The sequence below is a fragment of the Etheostoma cragini genome, chromosome 18, assembly GCF_013103735.1.
Source record: "Etheostoma cragini isolate CJK2018 chromosome 18, CSU_Ecrag_1.0, whole genome shotgun sequence".
NCBI classification, from domain to species: Eukaryota; Metazoa; Chordata; class Actinopteri; order Perciformes; family Percidae; genus Etheostoma; species Etheostoma cragini.
Window position 1 is genome coordinate 13,227,275 of NC_048424.1, and position 25,817 is coordinate 13,253,091.

Here is a 25,817-nt window from a genome sequence, read left to right on the forward strand (position 1 = left end):
CAGTATGGATCTTAAAATTCCCTTATTGCACCTCAATAGTCTAGTTAGACGCTTCTGCCTGATAAATGCCCACATCCTTTAAACTGTCCCAAGTTCCTACATTACAGTTTTATTTTGATTAATTAATAACTACAGTCTGCACTACCAACAGTCACCTGAACTAAGCAGTTCACATCTCCTGCAAAACTCATTCCATGCAACACAACTCTTCACACATCCAAACACTATGACCAGTCCTCACTGAGTAACACACACTGTCACTCAGAACACACTGACAGTAAAAACACTAGCGTTCCATCTTCACAGTTTGAACTATTTGAGTGACTTCACACTACTCAATTGTTTCTTTAAAGAAAAGATATCCCTTTTTTGTAATATATTATTTTTACGCAAGGTAAACAAGAAGGAATGAAAATCAGCAGTTTGCTTCAAAACAGTATGTTGTCTCTAATTTATGGAATTAGTGGAAAGGTACATAGCAGTAACAAAAAATAGTGTGACTGATCCTGCTACTCTCCAGCATCATGTGGCAAGTTTTCTTCATCCCGTTGGATGTCTGCATCATCTCTGAATACAAATGAATGTGGTGTTTCCATTGCTTTCACCTCCAGTACTTTCTGAAAAACTGTAAGAATGCAGTTTGCAGTAGTACAAATATAGTGTTTTTCACTTTTTTTGGACAAATTGGGATCTTGGTGCTCTTTTACCGGTTTCTCTCAAACAGTCCAGTGCATAATTGTTTTAGTCTTATTTGGTGTTTGTAGACAAAAAAAGGCTTTCTGAGCTTTCTCTATGTAAATACCGTGTGCCTATACGTTCACTAACGAGACTAAAACAAGACACCTGATTAGGCTTTCAGCTAAAATTGCAATCAGCAGTGTTTGGTATGAGCCCTACTGAAAGCTATTCTGTTTTCAACGTGTGGTTATCAGTTTAGAAAGCAGTGTGTTAGCATAGGAACAAAGTGCTGTAAATCCAGTGTTATGCATATTGTGGTAAAAGTGATGGGATAAGTGTGTAGAGATCTGAAAACTGTGTTCAAGCAATGAAAAGTTTGGTCCACATGAACTGCTGCTGTGCAAACTGTAGTTTAAAAAAAACTGTAAAAAAGACTAAAAATTATGAATTTAAAACCAAATCTTATAAGTTATCAGAGTTATTTTCTCAGACAATAAAAAGTCACCTTCAGAGCTACAGAGGACAGAATACAATGATATTACTGGTTGTAGGTAGAGTGCTCCTGTAATCAAGGTTCCACACTAATTCATTTGTGGTAACTTGGTGGGTGGAGGAATAGTCCAACCCTGCCTTTACTCTGTCTAGATAATAATTAGGCTAACTGTAATTTAATGTACATTGAAGTACAGTAGGCTACTCCTGCACTGTAATTATAGGTTTCATTACAGGTGCTACTGTACAAGGATATTCGGCTCCTTATTCTAAATGTTTACATTTTAAACCAAGTGCAACCAGCTTTAGCCATATTTGACTTTATTATGGTAGTTAAACTAAAACTAATCTGAATTGACAGAAAAGGAAAGGGGTGGGAGTGGACGTCCGCTTCCTGGTTTTGGTAGCAAACGTCCCCACGTCATGTGACCACTGCCCTTGCAGTGCCTGGTCGTGCTCTGTGTCAGCGAGTCTCCTTAATGCTCTGCGGTAAGAATCCACCCATTATGTGGAGCTCTGTGTAAAAATGCAGTCACAGTCTAGGCTTGTTTAGACATATTAAAAAAAATATGTCGGTCAGTGTCTCTCGGTCCAGCAGGATAGAGTCCATCTTTAATGGTCCCGGCCAAAACAAGTAGGCTAGGCCTACACACCCCTCGTAAAGTTATGGCTCAGGGGGATGGGGGGTGTAAAGCAGTCGCTAAAAAGCGCCATCTAGTGGCTTGCCTACTTCAAGTTAAAACTCTTATAACCGAGCTAAACACAGACTTTAAATAAATAAGTGTGGAGTTTCTGTACAGCTTTTTTCATTTTCACTCGTGTTAAACAGCTAGAAGTTACAGTCTAGTTTTGGAGTTAATTTAGGCTTATGTGTTCAAAGCAAAAATAAAATGAAGCCTGCCGCCAGCGGCGCTGCAGATCCTCCATCATCATCATCAGCAGACAATAGCACAGGGAGGAGGCGGAGGCAGCACCGGGCTCCCTCGCCGGTTACAGCCCAGGAAAGGGCAACCAGACGAGCTTCACAGCGCCCAGGCAGGTCCGCGTCTCCTCTACCCACAGGAAGGAGCAGAAACACCAGGGTGAGAGAGAGATTGAGGTCCGCAGACGGAAGGGAGAGGGAGCCAGAGAGCCGCGGCGGGGCAGCTGTTCACTCGGATGGTGCTGAAGCTGATCTAGTCGCACCAAACAGGGCGGATGCTGCCGGGAAAGATCCGACCGTATCAACAGCTTCGGCCCGTCGCTCCGCTTTACGCCTGGCCTGCCTCAAGGGCGACTCCTCCAAGCGTCTGTTGCCCGGCAGAGCATCGCCTTCCTTCTCCGTGGCAGAGAAAGGGAACATACCCGGAGAGGAAGGCGGTCGTAGGGAGGGAAGCGGCGCGTCTGCGGGCTGCGGCGCGGGCCTCGGTTTGGGTTTGTGGAGAGGAGGATGCTTACAGGCTGAACTCATCCAGTTCCACCTGCAGAAGAGACTGAGAAGAAGCGGCGCAAAGATGCAAACCAAGACGGAAAACATGGGAACAGAGGAGGCCGCTCTGGGAGAGCCGGAGCCGGCTGCAGAGACGACCGAGGCGGGGTCCGTGACACAGCAGGACCAGGCCTTTGAAGACGAGATGGAGAGACTGCTTGACGAAAATGAAGATCTTAAGGTTTGATGCATGTTATCTTTTATTTAGGCTGGTGCTCTGTCATCAGCTAGTGATGATTTAAAATATGGTAGATAAAAATACAATGTTTCACCTCACCAGAATCCAATGCAAAACACTCGACGTTTGTTTTTTCATAATAGGATGACCGAAAATCCATGTTGGTAGGGCCTATTTGAAGCCTGTGGGCCCATAAAACCCTGGGGCCACATTACTCTGGATTGAATCTTGTGTTTGCAGTGTCATAGATAAGTAAACATCAGTTGATTTGTCTGTTGAACATCCTCCGTCCTCACAGAACATGAAGCCAAGACCCAAGTTGAATTACACTGGCTACAAATGACTAATTGGATATTGAACACACATTGGTATTGATCTGCTAGAATCAATGATATCTTATGTTTCAAATGAGGGACAACCAAGGGAGTCAACAGCTGGGATTTGCATTTTTATGTTTTTGCCATAGAAGACATACTGATAAAAAAAAAAAAATTGAAGTAACTCCCATCCAATTTGAATTCAGATATTTTGTGCATATGTCTGAAGCTGATTATATTTGGCTCAAGTCCAAAACATCCATTACTGACTATGTGGAGACAAAAGTCTGATTCTAAAACCAAACAGCAGAGTTAATCTCAACCGTCTCATAACTTGTGACACATAATCTTTACTATGCACCCACCAGTGTGAAATTGAGGAGATGAGGACCGAGATGGAAGAGATGCGGGACACATTCTACGAAGAAGACACGTGTCAGCTGCAGGAGATGAGGCGTGAGTTGGAGAGAGCCAATAAAAACTGCCGGATCCTGCAGTATCGTCTGAGGAAGGCTGAGAGGAAGAAGCTGCGCTACGCCCAGACGGGAGAGATCGATGAGGAGCTGCTCAGGAGTCTGGAGCAGGACCTGAAGGTGCAGAGGGGAGGGGAAGGTGGTCAACACTCTGTGTGTCTGTCTGGGAGCAATCCCAAAGATGTGTATGCAAACTTTCAATGTAGCATCTGCCACAGGTGAAAACATTGCATTTAGAAAACAATTTTCGTAGTTGTAGCTTTAACTCATATGCATTTTACTGGTTTTATAGATTATGCTAATTTGTAGTTATTTTGTTTTGAAAAGGTATAAAAAGCCAAGAAAACCTAATTGTAAGACAATACATGAAAATCATCTAAGTTGGAGTGAAAATATTCTAAAAAGATATCCTCACCCTAACTAAACAATGCAGGTAGCGAAGGACGTGTCTGTGAGGCTGCACCACGAGCTGGAAAAGGTGGAGGAGACGCGCACAAAGACAGAGGAGGAGAATGAAAAACTGAGACAGAAACTCATAGAGGTGGAAGTGACCAAACAAGCCCTGCAGAATGAACTAGACAAAAACAAAGAGGTATGTAAACACGTGCATAGGTAGTCTATTGAAAGATTTAATTCTGGCTGGAAAAAATTAGCTGTATACCATGCACAACTTCTAGTTATGGGCGTTACCGTTTCCTGTTTGGGGAATTTCCTACTTGCCCCGCCCACACACACAGACAAAAAAGCATCACAAATTTAACATTCATTTTTCAAACGGTCCTCCAACAGTCTCAAAAGAGAAGAGGAAGCAAGGACATCCAGAAGACTGACAGGAAATCAGCACAGACTCCTACAGAGGTGAGAGGCTTTTACAAGTAATCATAAAAAACATCTTCTTTTCCCCTTGTCCACATTGGTTAATATTAGTTTAAAAAAAGTATTTTTCCGTACATTAAGAGGAATAATAAAAATACATAGATTCTGCAGGTTTTTACGTGATGTTCTCAAGCCAAACATTTTTCTTTTCATCTCTGTGCCACAACAGGCCAAAGCAAGTGTTTCAATTATTTGAAATATCAGTACTTTGTGCACTTCAGGATTAGGTTGGATCCATTTCTGCTTGAATGCACTTTAGAATGTACAGTCTGTGTTACCTGTGCTCCAGGAGGACAATGAGGACCTTAAGTGCCAGCTGGCTTTCATCAAAGAGGAAGCGGTGCTTATGAGAAAGAAGACGGCAAAGATTGACAAAGAGAAGGACCGTCTAGAGCAAGAGCTGCAGAAGTACCGTTCCTTCTATGGTGAACTGGACAGCACCCATCCCAAAGGAGAGGCTGGGGGTCCGCCCACCACCCGCGAGTCAGAGCTAAAGCTCCGGCTCCGCCTGGTGGAGGAGGAGGCCAACATCCTGGGGAGGAAAATAGTTGAGTTGGAGGTAAGAGCAGGCAATGCCACACAAGTCTATTAAGGGAGTTGCACCTCAGTGGGAGTCATGTGAGTGTTGAGCTTTTCTCCCTCTACCCCACAGGTGGAGAACCGTGGCTTGAGGGCCGAGCTCGACGACCTCCGTGGTGAAGGAGAGGGTGCTGGAGGCTCTGGGTGCGGAGCGATGGGTGGGCAGGGATTGGGGCGGGGCCGCGGTGATGATCTGACGGAGCTCCGACAGCAGCTGCAGCTGGTGGAGGACGAGGCAGAGCTGTTGAGGAGGAACCTAGCAGATGCTGAAGATCAAAACAAAAGAGTGACTGCTGAGCTGAACAAGATGCGGTTCAAAGCCAGCACCCACGAGGGAGGCGCCAGGCATGGGGGAGGAGGCGGAGGTATTGATGGAGCAAAGGCAGAAGCCCTGCAGGAGGAGTTAAAGGCAGCAAGGCTACAGATTAATGACCTCAGTGGCAAGGTATTTCAAGACAATTGATAATACGGACAATAATTTGCTATAAAGTAAATAAAATGTTGTTACTTCTCATATAGCTATGCATTAACTAATGTAATTATGTTTCATTTTGTAGTAATTTAATTAATGGCAGAAAAAAAACTGTCTACCGTCTGTTAGCTCTGTGAGTTTGAACTTGGGCAAAGCAGTCATTTGAGCTAAATGCTAATGCTAGCATGGCAACATGCTAACGGTGACAATCCTTAAATGCTGATTTACTGTAGGCCTATTTAATGTTTGAATGTTTACAAGGTTCACTATTTAAGTTTACTGTGTTAGCATGCGTGTGTTTGCTAATTATCACAAAACACAAAGTACAGCTAAAGCTAAAGTACAGCTCTTTTGCTAAAGAAAAATACAGTGTCCAGCCGATTTAGGAAATTACAGATCCCTTTCTAACAAGAGAGTATTTAGCCTTGCTAGCAGCTCTGTGAGGTTGAACATATAGGCACATCAGTACTTTGAGCTAAATGCTAACATCAGCATGCTAACATACTCACAATTACAATGCTAACATGTTGAAGTTCTGCGATGTTTACCATGTTAACTATGTTTTTCTAATTAGCCCTTAAGATAAAGTAAAGCTGAAGCTGATGGGAATTGCAGTATTGTTGCAAGTATTCGGTCATAAACCAAAGTTTTTGACAAATTAATTCAATCTGATGATAGCGCAGCATGAAAAGGTCAAGGTTAACCAAAATGGCTTCGCCATGTTGCTACACCTATAAACACCTAAAAAAGTATCCTATAATGCATAATTTTTTAATCTTTGCTCATTCTGTCCTATTTTGTAAAAAGTGTGATTACCAAATGTTACTACTGCACAGCTCTTTGTTTTTATTCAGGTGATGCAGCTGCAGTACGAGAACCGTGTGCTCCTCTCCAACATGCAGCGCTATGACCTGGCCTCCCACCTCTCCCTGCGGCCCAGCCCACGGGACAGCGATGCAGAGAGCGACGCAGGTGGCGCAACAAGTGGTCGCCGTGAGAGTGACGAGGACTCCACCTCCTCCCGCCTCCTCCCACCGCACCGTAAACGTGAGGGCCCCGTAGGTGGGGAAAGTGACTCAGATGAGGTCAGAAACAATAACGGAAGCAGCCGTTGCCTGACGCCCACGCGGGGCCTCTACTCCCCCACTGGGCCCGAGGGTGCCGCCTCCTCCGCCTTGGCCCGCTTTCTGCCCGGGGGCCGGTGCACCCTGCGCGAAAGGCAGCAAATGACTGACATCCGCACGGAGGCGGAGAGGCTTGCTCGCACCATGGACCGGCTCATCGCTGACACGGCAACCATCATCACAGAGGCCAGGGTCTACGTTTCAAACAGCGACCTGATGTACGGGAGGGGAGAGGAGGGTGGGGAGGAAGATGGGAGCAGGATCAGGGAACATGAGCTGCTGTATCGCATTAACGCTCAGATGAAGGCCTTCCGAAAAGAACTGCAGACCTTTATAGACAAACTGGAAGTGCCGAGGAATGACGACAGGGAGACGGAGGAGCCGCTGTCGGTGAGACAAAAAAATGATGAGCTGTATGTAAAAAGGTCTGAAATGGTTTGATGCTGATTCTGTTTCTACCTTTTTCTCACTAAATCAACCTCTTGGTTTGTCCCTCCGCCCTTCCTTCGCCCAGATGTTCCAGCCTATCATTTTGCTCATCCTCATACTCGTGTTATTCTCCTCCCTCTCTTACGCCACCATTTTTAAACTAGTCTTTCTTTTTACTCTTTTCTTTGTTCTGTGATCTTCGCCTCCCTTAATTCACGTCATCCCTTGTTTGTTTGTTTTGCTCTGTTGTTTTTCTTTCCTCCCCGCATCATTTGTTGCCAAGGTAACCAAAAGCACAGGAAAAGCTCATCACTTGCCAAAGCTGCAGTCACATTCAAGAGAGTGTGGCTAGATTCAACACTGGAGTCTACATTACCCATAACACATCACTGTCTATATCAGCCCCTCCAGAAGGTAAGTTACTATCCCTGTTCTTTGAAAACCTGACTATTGTCTTATTAATGTGTCACCGATCTGATTGTTTGTATTGCAGCAAATAATTTAAATATTTAAAAATAATGAAAAAGAAACAAATGTAATGTAATATTGCCATATTGGACCACATTAAGGGGCAAGATTTTTGAATGACAGCAATCGACAAAGAAGTGCTTAATATGTCCTCTGTGTTAGGACATCTTTGTAGTTTAGCATCTATGTCCGTTTAAATCAATGCTAGATAGTTTTGATTATAGAAGTTTATTCTTTATCTGAACAGTAAGTGTGACAAAAAGTTTTAAAACATTTCATGTCCTTTTTCCTGAGCAGTTACATGGCCTCTTGTCCATGTTGGCTTTAGACGGATGAAATGTCATTCCGACATTTTGGAAAATACAGTTATTTGCCTTGTTGCTAAAACTAAGATGACATGATTAATACCACCGTTAGAATATGTCTGTATGCTGAATATGAAGGCAGAGCCAGCAGCTGATTAGCTTAGCATAGCACAAAGGCTGGAAGCAGGGGGACACAGCTAGCCTGGTTTTCGCTTTTACATTTCCACAGATTAAGAACATTAAACATTTAAACTTTTTTTTTTTTTTTTTTATCTTTGAAGAGAGCCAGGCTAGCCGTTCCTCCTACTCCCAGACTTTATGCTAAGCTAGCTAGCTAGCTGGATCTATAGCATCATCTCATGAAGATTAGCATACATAAGAGTAGTATAAATATTCTCAGCTAAGTCTTGGTAAGAAAGTCAATAAATATATTTTATTTATTATTTATTATTTATAGTATATTTAAGCCAGTTTTTATTGCCACTGACCATGAGATGAGTCTGCAAAACCCTAAAAAAACAGTTAGTGGACCTTTGAGTTGAGATTATGTGGTTCACATTAATAGACAGCAATACAGTAGATGGAATATGTTTCAGAAATGGAGGTCATACAGGGTTTGGTGTTGCTTACCTCGAGTGTTAAGGTCACAATGCTGTAAGGGAGGAAATCTAAAGCACCCTTCCATGCCATGCTTTATGTCTTGGTTTAACCTTGTTGCTAAATATATTTTATTTTGTCACAGGCTTATGACAAGAGTTGCCTCTACTTTGTTTTTCAGAACGAGATTTGCTGTACCATCCTGCTGTTGTTGCCTAAAGGTAAAGTAAGGCTAAAGTTTGTTTTTGTCTGCTCTCCTTTACTTGGTGAAGGATTTGTCATTTATTAGGGATCACAACAGGTGGAAGAAAAATGGCAATGATCCAGGTGCTTCAAGCTGGAAGGAATTCTAATGATCCCGTCGAGTGCCAAATGTCAGCTCTTGTCCGAGGGGGGCCCCAAAAATTCCCAGCGGGACCCCTGATTAGGACCAGTCATTAGTAATTGATGGTGTGTCAGATGAACAGTAGCTGCGGGATGAGTTAAAAACACAGTCACAGGTTCGGGTTAGTCCAGGACATTGTATAAGGTTTCACACATTTTCCTCTTTTAAAAAATAAACGTGACAAAAAAATATTCAAAAAAAAAAAAGTAATAATTATTAAAAAAAAGACTAAAATTATGCCAAACAAGCCAGGAATCCACCTTGCAATTTCCTTTTCGTGACTACCTTCAATAAAGATATTATTGACTGTGACACATTATTACTCATGGTGTCACACACCCATTTGGCATCCCTTGGAAAAATAATTTGCAGTGGGGCATGGTCACAAGACCAGTTCTGCCCAAGCATCCTAAAGCAGAGTAGCAACAGAGAAGCCCATTGGCCGAGGGATAGCAGCAGCTGAAATAGCTATGTAAACACTTTCCCTCTCACCGTGAGCCCCAGTAATTATAGCCAGGATGCTGGTGACGACAGTTGTCCCACCGAGACTGAAAATGCTGGAATAAATTTGACATTATGATATTTGATCCCGGCTCCAATGGCGCACCCACGTAAACAGTGGGGCTCAGTATAAAGGCAGGGTACCCCGGCTGGAGCAGAAGTTGTTTACCCTTAAGCTCAACACTCCGGACTTAACCACAACAGCTAAACTAGAAGAACTGGGACCCTTTAAATCCAGCCTGCAGGGTTTTACGTTACACAGTGGAGGAAAAGGGAAGGGGTAGCACCGGAGAGAGGTGACTTGACAATTAGGTGCCGAGGGGAGTGAATCTGTTGGAGAGGCTGGAGCGCACAGCACACAGGAATAGAGCAAGCTGAGGATTTACACTGGAGGAGTGAAAACGTTTATGTTGAGAAAGGTAAGGACAGCTGTTTATCAGGGAGGCAGAAATGGCTGTCATGTACATTTCTTATCGTTTAGAGTCATTCAGGACAGTATCATGTAAAATGAATTGCATATAATCTTATAATTTAAACATCATGGATGGCAAAATCGGAAATTGCCTGGGCCGATTGTCATCTTGTTTAGCCTCATGATCATTTTCTTTTAAGTTTTCATATTCTCAATTACATTTTTTTTAGCAAGTTTTGGGTTGTAATGTAATATATAACATAAATTCAGTCTCTCTCTGTCCCTCAGCCATGCGCACAGACCATGCAGCCAGTTTACTATGCATAGTTACAAGATTATTAATATCTCTACTCTTACGTAGCAGGTGGGAGGGAAGTGGCTGGTACATTCTGGCACTTTCAACCAGGATACTTGTCATATTTAATGAAGACAACAACAACAAAGCAGGGGCTGCAATACTAGTTAGGCTATTAGTACTCCCATTGGGACCAAACACCACTACGACAGGAAAGAATGGACACATTTACAAGGTTTGGGGATACATCTGAGGGGAAATCCTGAATTCATCTGAGATATGACACAGCACAGGCAGTTTGCGGTGTACAGAGGCATGCTGAAGGGTCAAAGTGACCAAGAGCTGTTATGCAACACACGCAACAAGTGCTGCATAGGAATGAATTTTGAAGAATGTGAAAACAGAGGACTGTAAATATCTGACCTATGTGAGGATGGAAAATGCCAAACAACACAAGTCAGACTCCAGTCCAATAGAATAAATAGGTTTCACTTGCTGCAATTTATCTTCAATTAGGTGTCATTGCCACTGGTGCAGTGCCATGTTTTATTCTGCCTTGATAAAAGACCAAACAGGTTGACTAGCATTGTAAAAAAAGTGTCAGAGATGTTCATTTGTCTTAAGTAACAATGAGATTTCAGATGAAATCAGATTTGGGTCTAAATGACACAGAAACACAGCAAAAAGAAGCTTATATCACAATACTTACTACTTAACTACATAAAGTATTCCAACCCTCTTTTTCCCCCTTTATTTGTCTTTTTAGTGTTTCGAGGCCATCGATCCTTCCAACCCTACGGTGACCTCTGACAGGAAAGTGAAACAGGAGAAAGGGGAAATTGCCATTTAAAGAGGCCTCTGGGTATTGAACGGCCTGCGTCATGGCAGCCATTGATCTGGAGCGTGGGCTGGAACACAGTGGCCGGAGCTGGGGTCAAGAGAGGCCGGAGCTGATGGACAACTTTGACTCAGAGATGCAGGAGTGGGAGGACCAGCTGCAGGACATTCAGAGACAAATTGAAGAGGTAAGATTACGTATAAAAATGTTTCAAATGCCATAGAGGGGCCCGCAGTCCAAAAATATGATCTCAAACTGCCGTTTGCTCTAAAAACTCACGTTGAATATTGAATACAGTAGAACATTATATGGACTAATGGACAGTTTGAGATAAAAATGTGACTTATGAAAATGGAATTTGAGGAGCAACACTGTGTGTTTGTTAGTGCGTTGTAATGAACTGTTGGCCGCGCACCAACTAACTCAACCTCATGGACATGTTGGAACAACGATAAAGACAAATGTTAACAAGCCAATTAAACTGTGACGTGCCGACAGACATGTTGAACACTCTCTCTCTCTCTCTCTTTCTCTCTCTCTCTCTCACAGTTACTCACACACACTCTGAAAGCAGACACTAAAGGAGTATTAAGGCTTGCAATGGGAAACCTAGTCATGCAAAGTGGAATAACATGTGCTGATCATTAATATAGGTTAGGCTGCGCCAGATTTAGTGATAATTATAAGACGAGTTTGTTGTGTAAACACAGTTCCTCTAGTTGAGTTGTTTTTGCATGTAGTTGTGTAAAGTACTTAGGAAGTTGTTTATGTTTTCTCCTGTTTTCATTTTTCAGTTGTACAATGAAGTTCAGGCCCGCAGAGGAGCAAATGATATTACTACTGACAACCAGAAAAATGGCAATGGTCTTTTTGCGCCCAGCCATAATAGCAAGAATCACACCGGAGCTATACCTGTGCCACATCACTATAGTAACGGCTGTAACTATAGCCCCGGTGGGTACAGCTACCCTCCAAGTCATCAAAATGGCTACGGTTACTGCCACGCCAAATCGGAGATTGGAGAGTTGTTGCAGGATTATTTGGGGCATGGGAAGCAAATGCGCCGGAAGAACAATGGAGCTCGCCACGTGGTGAGTAATGCCGAGTCTTTACTTTACTGCCTTATGACTCATTCGGTCGGAATCTTCACATCTGAGGAAACCAGATATGTAGATATGATACGGGGGATTCAGCTGGGGTTTAGTCAGGAACATATGGATTACAGTTAGCTGGTTCCTTGCAGTCTGCTTACACAGACAGGTTCCCAGATAGGACTTAGTTTCACATACGTTCACCAACTCTTGGACTTTCCCGACTCCTGACGTCAGCAGTCCAAGCCAAGACGTTTAACTGCTTCCTGTTCCACATGAAAAGCCATGTGCATGGCCAACGTTAAAGTACAGTAGATCAGAGTGGTTTTGGCAGTGCTATATTGAGTTATGATAAGGGATCAGTTTTGGTGAGGAACAGTAAACCGAACATTGCCTGTGATCTTGAAGTAGCACGCTCATTTAATGCTTCTTAATATAGTAGGTAGAGGTTGATGGGGATGTTTCTTAAATATATTTTTCCCTTCTCTCTAAGCGCTTCAGTGACACAATCAAGGTGAGCCAGGGAGCAGAGATCAGAAAGAATTCTGGAAATGAAAGGTAAGTGCACTGCAGCCCCATTCTTGAAACCTTGGCAGAGTCCGGTGATGTAAACACCTTCTTATCTTATTATTGTTTGTTTCGGTTTGGTCCAGGCTTGGTGAAGAGCAGTTTGTGGGCAGTGTTGAGGACACTGAAAACAGGACGAACAAAGTGTCTCACATAAAGAGCTCCCCCCGTAGAGAGAGTTCCCCCAACAAAGAAAACACAGGTGCCAAGCCCCCTCTTGGACAAAGGGATGCTCCTGCTGGACAACCACGCTCACAGCTTCCCATAACAACAGCTGAATCTCCCGCTCCGGACAGGAAGTCCTTCAGTCCTGGCGTCCTGGGTGATCGGAAATGCGGCAGCCCCTCTGTTCTCAGGAAGTTTGGAGCCATGCTTCAGGAAAACGAGGGCAAAATGCTCACCGAGTCAGGGGTGGTGACCAATCAGGGACTGGCACCAGAGCCAAAGTGCCCTACCCCTAGCTGTCAGCGCAGAGCTCTGGGAGCCACTGTAGTCCCCGGCAGGGTGCCCATGCGTGTGCCTGCCCAGAAATGCCAATCAGATTCTGGTGTGCTGACAGCAGATGTAGACCCCGGCCAAGAATGGGGGTTAGTATCAGACTCTGGGAGACAGAACCACAAGGATCACAGAGGAGGCTACTGCGGTTCTAAAGGGGCCCAGAGGAGTCCTCAGCAGTCCCAGAGGAGATCACAGGTGGCAGGGAGCCCAAAGATTAGACCCAGGGCTAACAGCGGGGCAGACAGAGACGGAGCAAGGAAGCCTGCACCCCAACATGTGGAGCCCAAAATGGACTACAGGGTCTCAAGTGCTTCCTCTGGAGCTCAGAAGATCCAGAGGGGTGGGCTAGCAACACAGGATTTGCCAGGGTCTGGCCGAGTGAAGGATGAAGGACTTATTGAGCTGCTGGACATGCTGGACATCCAACATGAGTACAGCTCCAGTCCCAGAGCAGGACACACAGCTTACAAACAGGATCCACAGCAGGTAAGCTTTTTTTCTTCTTCTTTACGTCATAGAGTTCAGCATTAGCATCAGTTTTACAAAGGCAAACCAATGAAAACTGATACTATATGAGCTAACATGTGTCCCATTCTGTCTCTGTTTAGGTAAACCCAGTCAAGTTGTCCCCAGTCAATCCTAAAAAGAGCTTCTCTCGTCCTGCACGGCCAGCCAATCAGCGACCTCCTTCCAGGTGGGCCGGCCGCACCCCCACTGCCATCATTACCACCCCATCAGGCCCATTGTACAGGCCCCCAAGCCCTCTGACTCGCCCCCCTAGCCCCATGACCAGAACACCAAGTCCCGTCCTGAAGCACCGGCCTCTTGTTTCCTACTCTCTTCAGACTGAGACTGTCATTATGTAATACCTTTCCATTTCACCAACGCTTGATCCCTCTCTCTCTGTGTAAATAGTAAGGACTTTTCTGTGAAACAAAGTGCTTTAAGAGAGTTAAAGAAATGCTTCATTTCATCTTGATGACATGTTCCAGATAAAACACATCCACGACATTCTCCAGTGTTGCTGTGGCTTTTTGCTTCTTCTTCTGTGATGAAACCTCTGCCAGCACATCAACATATTAGCTGCATTTACCCGCTTATCCTCTTTTTTTTTGTATTGAATTTCAGGTCTTTTCTGTATAATGAGATTTTGCATGCAGCCCCAATTTGAGGGTGCATGCCCATGTGTTTCATCCTCATGGTTGCCATGTTGAATCAAATTCAACCTGGCCACCAGCAGGAGTAGATTAAGTCGCGACTCTGCTCCCAGCAGCAATCTTCTAACTGTCAACAACAGTGTGTTTTACTGTATCATATTGTCAAAGTGATATATTTAAGGTGTTCGAATAACAGTTGTGACAAATGACTATGATATACCTTTAATGTTTTTTTTTTTCTTGGTAATAAATATGACAGTGCTTCGACATAACGACTCGTCTCTCTCTATTGCAGCATTGCATTTACGATATTTTAGGGTGTCAATTATTTGCCGTGTGTCAGTGCAGTGGCAGCTCAAGCAGTGTCAGTTGCTAACGGTCCGCCACCTTTAAAGCATCTGTTTGTTCAATCATACCTGAGAAGCTGCGTGATAAAATATGCAACTATTTACGGCGCTCCTCTAAACACAGATATTTGATTTATGACACAGCACTTGGATTATGTCACTTTGAACATGTTTAAGTACTATTACTGCTGCACAGTGTTGGTTCAAGAGCAGGTATGCTATCCGTCGTTACCAAGATATCCTGTGTGCAGCACACAAACTGATACTGTAGCATTAAGGATCACTTTCCATGCTATGTTTCTCGCCTTATAAGATTGCATCAACAAGCCCTGGCTTCTCTGACACCTCATGCTCTGTGGAAGATGAGGAAACACACATACTCTCAGCTTCAAACGTACATACACACGCAGAGAAGTTTCAATTATACGTGCGTACATTACTTGTATTTTTTATCCAATTTCACATTTTCTGTACACAAAAAGCACATGCAACACATATACACACACTGTCATCTGGCAGAGGTGGCCAAAGAGTAAAAGGTAATGTAAACTCTGGGTGGGCGTACGGAAGTTCCTTGCCCCCATGACGCCTCAGCCCTGTCACCCTACCTCTCGGTGCTATGTGGCACCTCAGACAGAAATAGCAAGCGTGACGTGTGTTTTGGTGCCAGAAATCTTACCCTGCTGTCTTTGGGGGTATAAATAAAGAGTGGCAGGAGGACGTTGGTTCCTCTCACTCTCTTTCATCTTACATATCACTATTTCTGCCTCCCAATGAAACAAACATGTAATGTCAAATGAATGTTGACAAATTGGGGATTTAGATTGTCATCCTCTAATCATCTCTATGCATTAGTCAATTTGCTAATATTGATGTTTAAGCTTTTTTTGTCCTATTCTCACTGGTTTTAAGACATTTCTGGCTGTGATAGCTTCTTTTTCTCCATCCTCCCTTCCCGCTCCTTCCTCCTACTCTGTTTGTGTATGTATGTGTGTGTGTGTGTGTGTGTAAATGAGAGCCTATCTCACAGGTTGGCACCTACTTGGACTGAATGAGGTTATTTTAACAAGGTGCCCTGTTGGCCATCCCTCCCATGTCCTCGTCAGGCCCCCTGCTAACTCTTGGCAAGCAGCTGCCTACATGAGCTAAGTGCTCAACGAGAGCACCAAAGGGTTTCTCCTCCTGTTACTTCACCCTCTACTCCCATTTTTCCTGCTTCCCCGACCGAGGACACTCCTTGCAGACTGGATGGCAGAGTTTGGCACAGCATGTCCTCCATTAAAAAAAGGCTACTCATGACAGCAGGAGAAATAAAGAACACAAGAGCAGACAGCTGAAGTGTAGCCATGGCTCCCCTGACGTCAGCAGACCACGTTGTCACACCCAGACCAAAGCGGGAGGAGTCAACACCAATCAAAAAACAGTTCTGCATCACAGCATGAAAGATTTCTCTCCACTAAGTTACACAACTCTGATAGTATACTGTTGCAATACTGCACAAACGCACATGCATTCTTTAAAAAATGTACTGGTCTACCAAGTGTAAACACCGCTGTAGAGCCTTATTTATGTAATCTGGGTACCAGCTGCATCTGTTCTCATGGCTTTAACTGTCTGTCTGTGTGTGTGTGTGTGTGTGTGCGTGTGTGTGTGTGTGTGTGTGTGTGTGTGTGTGTGTGAGTGTTTGTGTGTGTTTTAGGGTATCAACTACTGAATTAGCTGAGACAACTGCTGACACAAAAACATTTTCTTATTTTGAGATTTGTCATAGTCAAGAAAATGACCTTTTGTATTCTCATGACAATCTCAAATATCATAAAAACACACCCGGTTGTTTTACCAAGATAAGAAAAAAAATGAACCCATTACCATAAGAACACAATCTTGTAATTCAGAGATATTGGGATAGTTAACTTAAACCCACGATAACATCTCTGGGCTTATTGCAATTATTTTTTTTGTATCTTTACTTTTGATATAACATCATAAAGGCCTTCAGGTAGTTACTGTGATGCAATGACATGGATAGGACATGATTTTTTTTTATTAACCCTTGCCATTCAAAGTTCACTGACAGAGACAGGCTATCTACACAAGTTGCTAGGCAAACTTCAAAGTCTCTATTCATCTGGACAAGCTTAATATATCTGCCATACATGCGTGATTATGAGACTTACATGTGTCTGAATAAGCCCCTGGTGGCTGACATAATGTCTCCTTGGTTGTCTTAGGCATGTGTGAATCTTGCGCTCCTTCCAGCCTCTCCTCACCCACATCCACCTGTCCCCTGTCCTGTGCCCTCTGCCCCCCCCCCCACACACCCCCAGTGGTGCATCTCTGTCCTGACAAGCCTTTCATTCATTTGAGCTGGGCTCGGGGTTCTACACTGCAATCCTCAGCATGTGTCAGTTGCTACTGCGACAGGCTCAAAATAGATCGTTAACTGCCACTTATATACGCGTGTCGCACAAAAATGTGGACAGAAGAGTGACAGGACCACCCTGTTTCAGAGGTTACACATAAAGAGGTCAGGACAACCTGCAACTGAGCTGTTCTACAGCTGTTTCACAGGGTCCGCCGAACATTCCCTTTACATTATACAGGTTTTCTCTAGTAAAACTTAATAGGCCGGAGATGTTTGCATGTCTTGAACACCATGCAAGTTAGAGTACTTTTAAGTTCTACAGTGTTTGCATTTTTCTTCTATGTTAAAAGGATGTTCCTCATTAGCGTCCACCTGCGCCAGACATGTGAGTGCATGGTATCGTAAACAAACTGGGTGGACGGACACCTGTTTTACATCCTTGTCATGATCAATTGGTGTTCTTTTACAGGCTTAGAACCCAACTTTAATGCAGACCTGACATCAAATAACAATTAAGTGTACCTCAGACACAAGGAGTGCCCTCTCTTTGTAACTCAAAGATATACAATAGTAAATAAGATCAATGAAAGTTAGCCTCCTGTCAAACTCACATACAATAACAATGTATCAATAACAATACAGACAGAACATGGATTTCTGATATCTTGTTCATCTACTGGAAGTGTTGACGGCTTAAATTATTAATATAGGGGTCAACCCTGTTAAGACCAAAGGTGTACTTTAAATCCCACCACTCTACACTTCATTTTTCACCCACTTCATCTACAAAGTCAAAAACATCCTGTCCGTTGGACTGTAGCTCAAGTCACAGTCCCGCTCGCTCCATCTTCGTCCACATGTCCGAACTGTCAGTATGTGTGTGTCCATCCATTGAAATGGCTATCTCAAATGCCAGATGATGAATGTAGCAGTACAAGAGGTGGGACCATCAAGGACAGTCTGGAGGACCCTAAAGGGCTTCTTGAGAATTTCAGACCTCTCCATTAAAATAGAATGTGGCCCGAATACCTTCTCTTTGAAAGACAACCCATGAGGCTCACCTTTCAAAACAAGAGCGGGGTGCTCTCATGGCGTTAGCTGGTGTTGCCCGGCAGAGGTGATTATAGTGGTCTATTTATTGTGTGACCAATTTTAATTTGGTTTCAGTGGAGCAGTCAGCCGGCTTGCCGTCTGGCCTGTGGCGCGCGCGCACACACACACACACACACACGTGCAATGAACAACAAGTTAACATCCATGTTAGCAGCTCTGTGAGGCTGTAATAATTTTAACAGCGTATGCTAATGTTAGCATGCTAACCATATGTCCACGAGACAATGTTAACATGGACCAGTGGTTTATAACATACTCCACACAATGCACATACTTACATTTGCATTCGATAGGGAAGGAGACAGCGACACACATCCTGTATGTGCACTTTTACGATACAAGAATAGGTTAATTGAAGCTGGAGTCAGTGGGTTGCCTCCGCTAAGGAAACAATAGACAGATGTTTCTTGGGTGTTTATTTCCCTACAGGCCGGGCTGACAGGCTGAAATGAGACCGTAATGGAGAAGGAGCAACTGTCAAATCGTTCCCTGCTAATACGTAGAAACTCCAATTGAGCATAGTGTAGCATTTCTTTGAGCGAGTGGTTGACAAATGCTCTGAAATATTAAGTGATAATGTGAGTTATTTTTAACTGTGATAATTCAAGGGGACAATGAGCATGCTAACTACCCGGATAAGCCCACTTATCCTTAAAGCAGCCCATCGCGTAGCTTCTCTCAGTTGCAGTCCAGCCTTTGACTTATAAACTATGGAGCTGCGATATTAGGGATACATAGTGTGGTTTGTCTACAATAGAGGGAGAAAGTGTTGGAGGCATAGTTGTCTACTCTGACTGAAAGGAAAAGATGAGACCACAGAAGCCTGCAGGCCAGGGGCCTCCAAAACAAAACAACTCAACCTCAGTTTGTTACTTTTTTCACTATATATATATAGATTTACCATTCATTCAGATATGTTTATGCTCTTTTTTAGTCATAGTTATAGACATTTTGGTAAATATGTTTTAGTTTCTTATCTCATTAGAAGATAGATTTTTTGCCATTTATGAAGCTAGAGCCAGCAGCCGATTAGCTTAGCGTAGCAAAAAGACTTAATGTCGACCGGCGCCTCAACATTTTAATGTCTTGTAGTCTTCTCGTCGTGTTGTTTCCAGGCAACTAACTCCAGGAAGTCACTGCGCCCCACCAAGACATAGTTACAGCATGTGACTCCCTGTAAATTCACACCTCAGACGGGTTAAACAAATGAGATAAAATGTGTTCAATAGCAAACATGTGGAGGTGCTCGTAAGCAGAACATTTCCTCCTGCTTTGGTCTTTATACTAAGCTAAGCTAAGCTAATGAAGTTTAAAAAAATTAGTCATTAAAAAGTCTGACATTTCTAGGCCTTTTGTACACAGTTTCCTGTAGAATTTTTTTGTATACGCATAACATCTTATTTTAAACTTCTAGCTCAGTGTATGTCATAAAGTGTCCAATAAAGTGTACTGCTCCTCTTCCATTTTTATATCTCACTTGTCCCAGTCTTCTTTAGAAAGCAGAAACCCTAAAAAATACAAAACAAAATTGGACTCTACAGTCATATGGCAATGTATTTAGAAATAGAGAATACCCCTAATAAAAATTGTATGATTCAAGGAGTCCTCATAGTAATGATGTGACGCGTCAATGTTATAAATGGTTCAGTAGCACCCGGCTTAATGAGGCGTGTCACTTGATAGGCTCTAATGGTGTTAGCTCGATGATGGTTACAGTAGTGAGATCATTCCTGGCTCCTGCAGGAGTGAGATACCCTGTCTGTGAATCTCAGCATTATGTATCTTATAGAGCAAACTGTATTTATTGTTTATTGAATGTTCAATATGTCTGTTTATAAATGCACAAACCACCAAGGCAAATTCCTTCTAAGTACTTACTTGGCAATAAACCTGATTCTGATGCTAAGAAATACTAATGACATAATATACGTGAATGTACATCCAAATACGCAAACTTCTCTTATTCTGACACAGATACCAAATATGTTACACTAGGGAGTACAGATATAAATAAGCATGTACATTTTCATTAACGTACACAATAAACAAACATGTAATGTACATGGCTACTCTATCTTGTTCAACAAAACAAGGTCATAAATAATCCATGCAACAACAATGCTCTACTGCGGGCCTCGGGGTGGCGAAAGACGTGGGTATGACGGGACTATTTGTGGAGGGATTGAAGACAGCCACAGTGTATTTTCTGTAGTGTGAAGAGGAAGGCTAGAAAAGGAATTTGACCAGGATATGATAGCACATATGAGGGAATTAAAGGGCATAGCAGTGCCTCCTCCTGTCTGCCCGCCGGTGTGTCTGTACGTCCGGCCCTATCATATAGAGCTCTCACTGACCTCTTATCACGCATGCTAAGAGACACCCACTCAGTTTCTGTCTCCATTTAACTCAGACGCAATGTAATTGTCCTTGACAGATGCTGCTCTATACATGTTCAATCTAATTACAGTCCGTTTCCATGACAAATAAATCTGTCAGTGTCTCATAGCATCCCAGTTTGTGTTATGCCCTGCATAATATATGACATATGATGTACCTGGATACAAAGAATATGCAGAGGACTATATTGTACGAATATCACACATATACTTATGTATGTTTTAAATGGCAACCACGCATAGCATACCGTAGATGTGTGATGTACTGCTTATAAGTGGGACAAAGTAATTTCATTATCAGCATTGGCACCTTGAATTGCCATAGTACACTAAAGATCTTCAGTCAGAGACACACTCACCACCAAATATTTCAGAGCATTTGTCAACCAGCTACACGTGCTCCATTGGGGTTTCTACATATTAGAGGGGACATATGTGCCATTTGCACCATCTCCACCCTGTCTCTTTGACGAGTGAATACAACTGTATAGTATTTATGAAGTGTGTAGTGTAATATTTCTACTATGGAGTGTGTAGGTGTAGCTTTTTAGCCCCAGTGGCAGTGTGGTTTAATGGATGGCAAAGTCTGAAGTTCTCTAATGATGGCTACACGTAGCAGATGTTCCCGAAGCAGGACTGCTGGTTACCGTATCGGTTAAATGTAGGTTGCCTGGTCTAATATAAAACTTAAGTATATAGGCTAGTGTGCAAAATTAACTTATAAATCAACATTGGGCATATTATCTCTTTTTGGACCAGTCCTATTACCTTACCTTGGTGGCAGCTAATCCCTAGTTTTTGCTTAAGTAAACGCACGCACACACGCAAACACACACATACACAATTAACCCGAATGTCTGATTTGTCAAGACCAAGCCCTGCCATGAGAACAAGACATTCATTTAAATATGTAACAATGACTGTTGTGACATTTATGGAGCGAACTACACTTATTTTAAAAGGCTGCAAATGTAAATTATGTCCCAAAGTAAAAGTAAGTAAGCAGGAACACCTTTTCCAGTCAACCTTTCACTGTCCTCATCATTAAAGTTACTCAGTTATACTGAAGCTTGAAAAAAAGCCACGGGCTCATTAAGCAGTTTTTCTAATTCAAGTCACAGTCTGCACACACTGAGCCTGTTTTTTTTCAGTTGGCAAATGCTGCAGCTCAGCTGCATTGGTCTTGTTTTTTGGCAAAGTCTTCTCTTCCCACAAACACGTACATGCAGAAAACCCATACTTTAGTCAGCAGACTCCCATAAGCCCCGATTGATAGCAGTATAAGACCAAAATCACAAAACTGTACAAATAACTACAGTTTTATGCAGGGAGAGGACTGAGAAAACATGTTATTGCTCTTATTGGCAGGTTTTCAACCACCCAGCCTTTCTGGAGCCTGTCAACATGTGGGTAAACAGAAATGTGGGCAACAGCTCCACCATGTGGACTCATAGAGCTCACTACATGTAAACTCAAACAGGTGGCAGGACACATATTGCAAACAGGCCTAGGGCTCAGTGCCACTTTTGTTTCAGGTCTATCCCATAAATCTATAATGTGTTCCACCATTTATAACAAAGATAAATCATCCAACATATGATTTTAAATTGTTGATTTTTAATAACTTGACAAACCACCACAGGTTCAACATCACACAGACAAAAGTTTGTTTTAGGTAAATCCGATGGTAAGACACCAACATTGACAAGATGATAGTAATAACAGCTGAGGCAAAATGGGAAAAAAAAAACACACGAGTGAGGACAGATCGAGACGGTCCAAGTCCGTGTCAGTACCAGTGCTTTGATAGTAGCCCTATCAAGAGTTCTGACAATAAATAGAAAACCAAATGTGGCTCTACATATATAGCCAAAACTTTCCAGTGGTTCTGCCAGTGGCTTTTCAGCACCCAACACTCCCAACAACACAAACACAAACACACACACACACACCATTATTAAAACAAGATTTCCACACAATAGAGGGAATACAGCCTCTCCGCCCCTCGTACGCTTGAAAATATGAACACACAAACACCAGTTAAAATATTATTAGTTAGAGTAGGTCATGGTCAAAACTTAAATTTAAACAAACTGGTCAGCAAGGTAGGAACAGGCGAGCAGTTTTAACCCTCTGTAACTGGTACATAAGCTGCTACATTCGAGCTTTAAGTCATTGTAAAAGAGAGGAGGAAAAAAAATCGGCCACGATAACCAACAGCTCAAAAGATTAGAGAACAGAGAGAGCGTATCTTTGATTCAAAACAGGTTGCATTGCCATGTCACAAACTGATGTAAAGGCAGTGACAGACGTGGGTTTTGGGACATTGACTAAGATGTTGCTATAGTTCCTCACCCTTTTTTTGGCCTGACAAGATTAAGCTTCACTACATAACCTGTGGCTGAGAGTGATGCATAACCACTATTGTATACACTATATTGTTGGCTGAAACTATCTTGTGGAGTCAACAAAAAGGTCTTAATTTACGTGTAAAGGTCCCTTGAAATGGCTTTAAATTAACTGGGGTTGTAGAGGGTTGGTAAATTTACAATTTTTTCCAAGGGAAGATAAGCTTGGGAATATGTTACATTGAAAACCATACATTTTAAAAATTAAATTATTGTGGTGGGGGAACTGCACATGAAAATGCAATACTATGTAGTTAAGCATGTTCGGTTAAAGTATGCCCATTTAATCAAATTAAAATCATGTACAGATCCTTTTATTTGCCAGCATCCCATTAAATAGGAATTCGGGGAAACCCCCTGCATGCAGAGGGCATTCTCCCATTACACTAAGTGTAAACACCGCTGTAGAGCCTTATTTATGTAATCTGGGTACCAGCTGCATCTGTTCTCATGGCAGTGATACAGATAACACAAATGTATTTTTCATTTCATGGGACCATGAAAGATGCATACCGGGTTTCAAACTTTTTTGCAGACCTGATACAAGTTCAAGCACTCATCTGTAGAACAGATCCCACAGTCCAGTTGCAGTCACACTTCTGTCACAGTGCACTGACCATCTGGACTATGTGAGCGGCGACTGAGTGCAGAGCTGGAGGGCCCGCCTCTTGGAGGCATCCTAGCCAGCTGGCTCTCTCTTAGCCTGTGTCTGATCTGTGGCATCGTTTCTGCTCTCCCTCTCTCGCACGGCCTTTCCTCCTCACTCTCACTGCTGCCGGATGCATACTCATACGTCTGTATCTCTTCTTCTCCTTCCACCACTTCACCCTCCGGCTGGCTGATTAGGAGCTGAGAGAAAGACTCCTCCACACTTAAGGGGGAGGGAGGACGGGGGATTGTAAGATGGCGTCCCAGGAGTATTGGAGGTCTAACAGGGGGAAGAGATGCCATTATCCCAAAGAATGAAGACTGCGATTGGCCATCAGTGTCTGATCCATCAGCTGAGCTGACACGTTCTGTTGCAGCTGGGGTGACAACCGGTACAGAAGAAACGGGGGCAGGTTCAGGGTCTAACCTCAGTCCTGCGACACCCTTCTTGGGGATATCTACAATGTCCCGCTTTATCTTGCGTCTTCGGCCATGCTCATTGCGGCGATATTGCACCATGTTCTCCATGTCGGCCACATAAAGAAACCCTGCAATCAGCATCTCTGTGCTCTTCCTGCCTTTTGCGAAGGCCTCCTCCAGTTCACGGCTGGTCCTTTCATCATACTGCCACCAGCCGTTGCGTCCCTCATAGTACCATGCATAGTCTCCACGGGAACCGCCACGGGTCCCTCCACTCCGGCTCACCCCTGCAGCTGCTGCTTTCAGTTCTTCAGGCAAGAGGAGAACCGGCCGCTCCAGGAAGTCCTCTGGAACTTCCTGTCGGCAGAGAGCACAGCGCTTGCTCTGCCAGGAGGCACCTTTCACACACAGGAAACAGAAGACATGGAGGCATGGGAGTCGTACAGGGTGGACGCAGCTCTGCAGGCAGATGGCACACTCAGGGGTGGTGGTGGTGGTGGTGGGATTGAAAGGGTCTGTAGCACAAGCATCTCCAATTTCCTCTATGAGCTTGGAGGGCGCCAGGGCATTCACGGAACAGTCCACTTCTCCATAGCCTGCCATACTAAAAAGTGAAACACAGCACTATCACAACAAATCTTGCCTGGCACACTTTACACTATATTACATAACTGTAAATTACTTTAATGTAATTAAAATATGAAATTTGGTGCAGTTCCCACTTGACATGCGCTGTTCTGTTGTTTTGGGAACGCCCTCATACAAACAGAACACAAAGTTATGGTTTCTTCAAATATAGATAATTGAAATCAAGTTTCCAAATAATGCTAGTTTAGGTAGACATTCCAACATTTGGACAACTTCATTACGAGTAATATCGAAGGCCTCGTTTCTGCTGTCTAACGGAGCAACTAACTTAACGTTGCTGTTATGTGTAGTCTATGGTGCTAACGTTAGCTTATGTGTTAGCTAGCTTATTACATTAAAAATAGGCAGTGACGTAAGAGGCATATCTTTTTAATGTGCAAGTAAAGCTATAACTACAATACTATAGTTAATGTCTAGTTAGCTAACGTTTACTTAGCTAGCTAACGTTTATTTGACAGCTGCTGTAGCATTACGTAGTGTAGTTAGCATGTTAGCTGTCAGCTATCCGGCTACATTAAACTTATCTGTTGGTTAACAGACTCACCTGAACACGGAGATAGCGTAGAAGCGACCTCAGCAGAAGCGCGGATGGAGAAATGTATAAAGCTGCATTTATTTATGAATATACAAGTAGTTAATGACGCGTTATTGTTCGGCCAAGCCCATCTGACTTCAGTGCTCCTGCTTGGATCAACCCCACAGCCGTCTGTTAAGAGATCTAGCTTTTCATTTACGGTCTATGGAACTAACTAGACATGTTCAGTGGATCTACGGGTACGTTATTACAGCCGCCCACAGTACTTAACGTGCGTACGGGTCTACGCATTCATGACGACATGAACGTAATGGGCAGACGCAAAAAAAAGGTAAGTTTCACTCACAACAAGGACAGCGTTTTGGAGTAAAAGATCTTGTTTAGAAGTAAAATGTTTTGCTTTAGTATTTATCTCATACTGTACAAAAGTCTATGTTTGATGTAAATGAATATTTGCGTTGTCATGTTTGTATCGCTAACTTTTGCAATTTTAAATATCCATACAAAATATTAAAAATCGTAATTCAGAATTGTTTATTTGTTTTTTTACATACAGTAGGCTATACCTTTATACATGTCTTTCAAACTAACATTTTTATGCTTATGTTCAGGGGTAGATCGAGGTCTGTTCTACAGGGAGGGTTTGACTTTATTTTTATCTGGACCTTGAGTCTGTAAATAAAGAAATATATGGCATAAGAAAAATGTCTTGTGTACATATATATATATATATATAT

General features: G+C 43.1%; 2 protein-coding genes across 6 annotated transcripts; one reads left to right on the forward strand and one right to left on the reverse strand.

Moving 5' to 3' along the window:
• Positions 1-1,994: 1,994 nt before the first annotated feature.
• Positions 1,995-10,983, forward strand: LOC117961139 (protein SOGA3-like). Of its 5 annotated transcripts, none has more exons than XM_034899569.1 (10): positions 1,995-2,819; positions 3,502-3,726; positions 4,040-4,198; positions 4,396-4,464; positions 4,772-5,041; positions 5,135-5,506; positions 6,388-7,047; positions 7,172-7,500; positions 8,638-8,677; positions 10,816-10,907. In XM_034899569.1, exons 1-8 carry the CDS (start codon positions 2,061-2,063, stop codon positions 7,280-7,282), a joined length of 2,625 nt encoding a protein of 874 aa, XP_034755460.1. In that variant the 5' UTR covers positions 1,995-2,060; the 3' UTR covers positions 7,283-7,500; positions 8,638-8,677; positions 10,816-10,907. The 5 variants fall into 5 exon arrangements, with proteins under 5 accessions (XP_034755460.1, XP_034755462.1, XP_034755463.1 ...); XM_034899571.1 differs by having other exon boundaries at positions 2,061-2,819; positions 7,370-7,500; positions 10,816-10,983; XM_034899572.1 differs by lacking the exon at positions 8,638-8,677 and having other exon boundaries at positions 2,061-2,819; positions 7,370-7,500; positions 10,816-10,983.
• Positions 10,984-23,289: 12,306 nt separating this feature from the next.
• LOC117961157 (E3 ubiquitin-protein ligase rnf146-like) lies at positions 23,290-25,318 on the reverse strand. The gene is made up of 2 exons (XM_034899624.1): positions 25,090-25,318; positions 23,290-24,501 (listed from the first exon to the last, which is right to left on the reverse strand). Exon 2 carries the CDS (start codon positions 24,498-24,500, stop codon positions 23,421-23,423), a length of 1,080 nt encoding a protein of 359 aa, XP_034755515.1. The 5' UTR covers position 24,501; positions 25,090-25,318; the 3' UTR covers positions 23,290-23,420.
• Between the last annotated feature and the right edge of the window lie 499 nt (positions 25,319-25,817).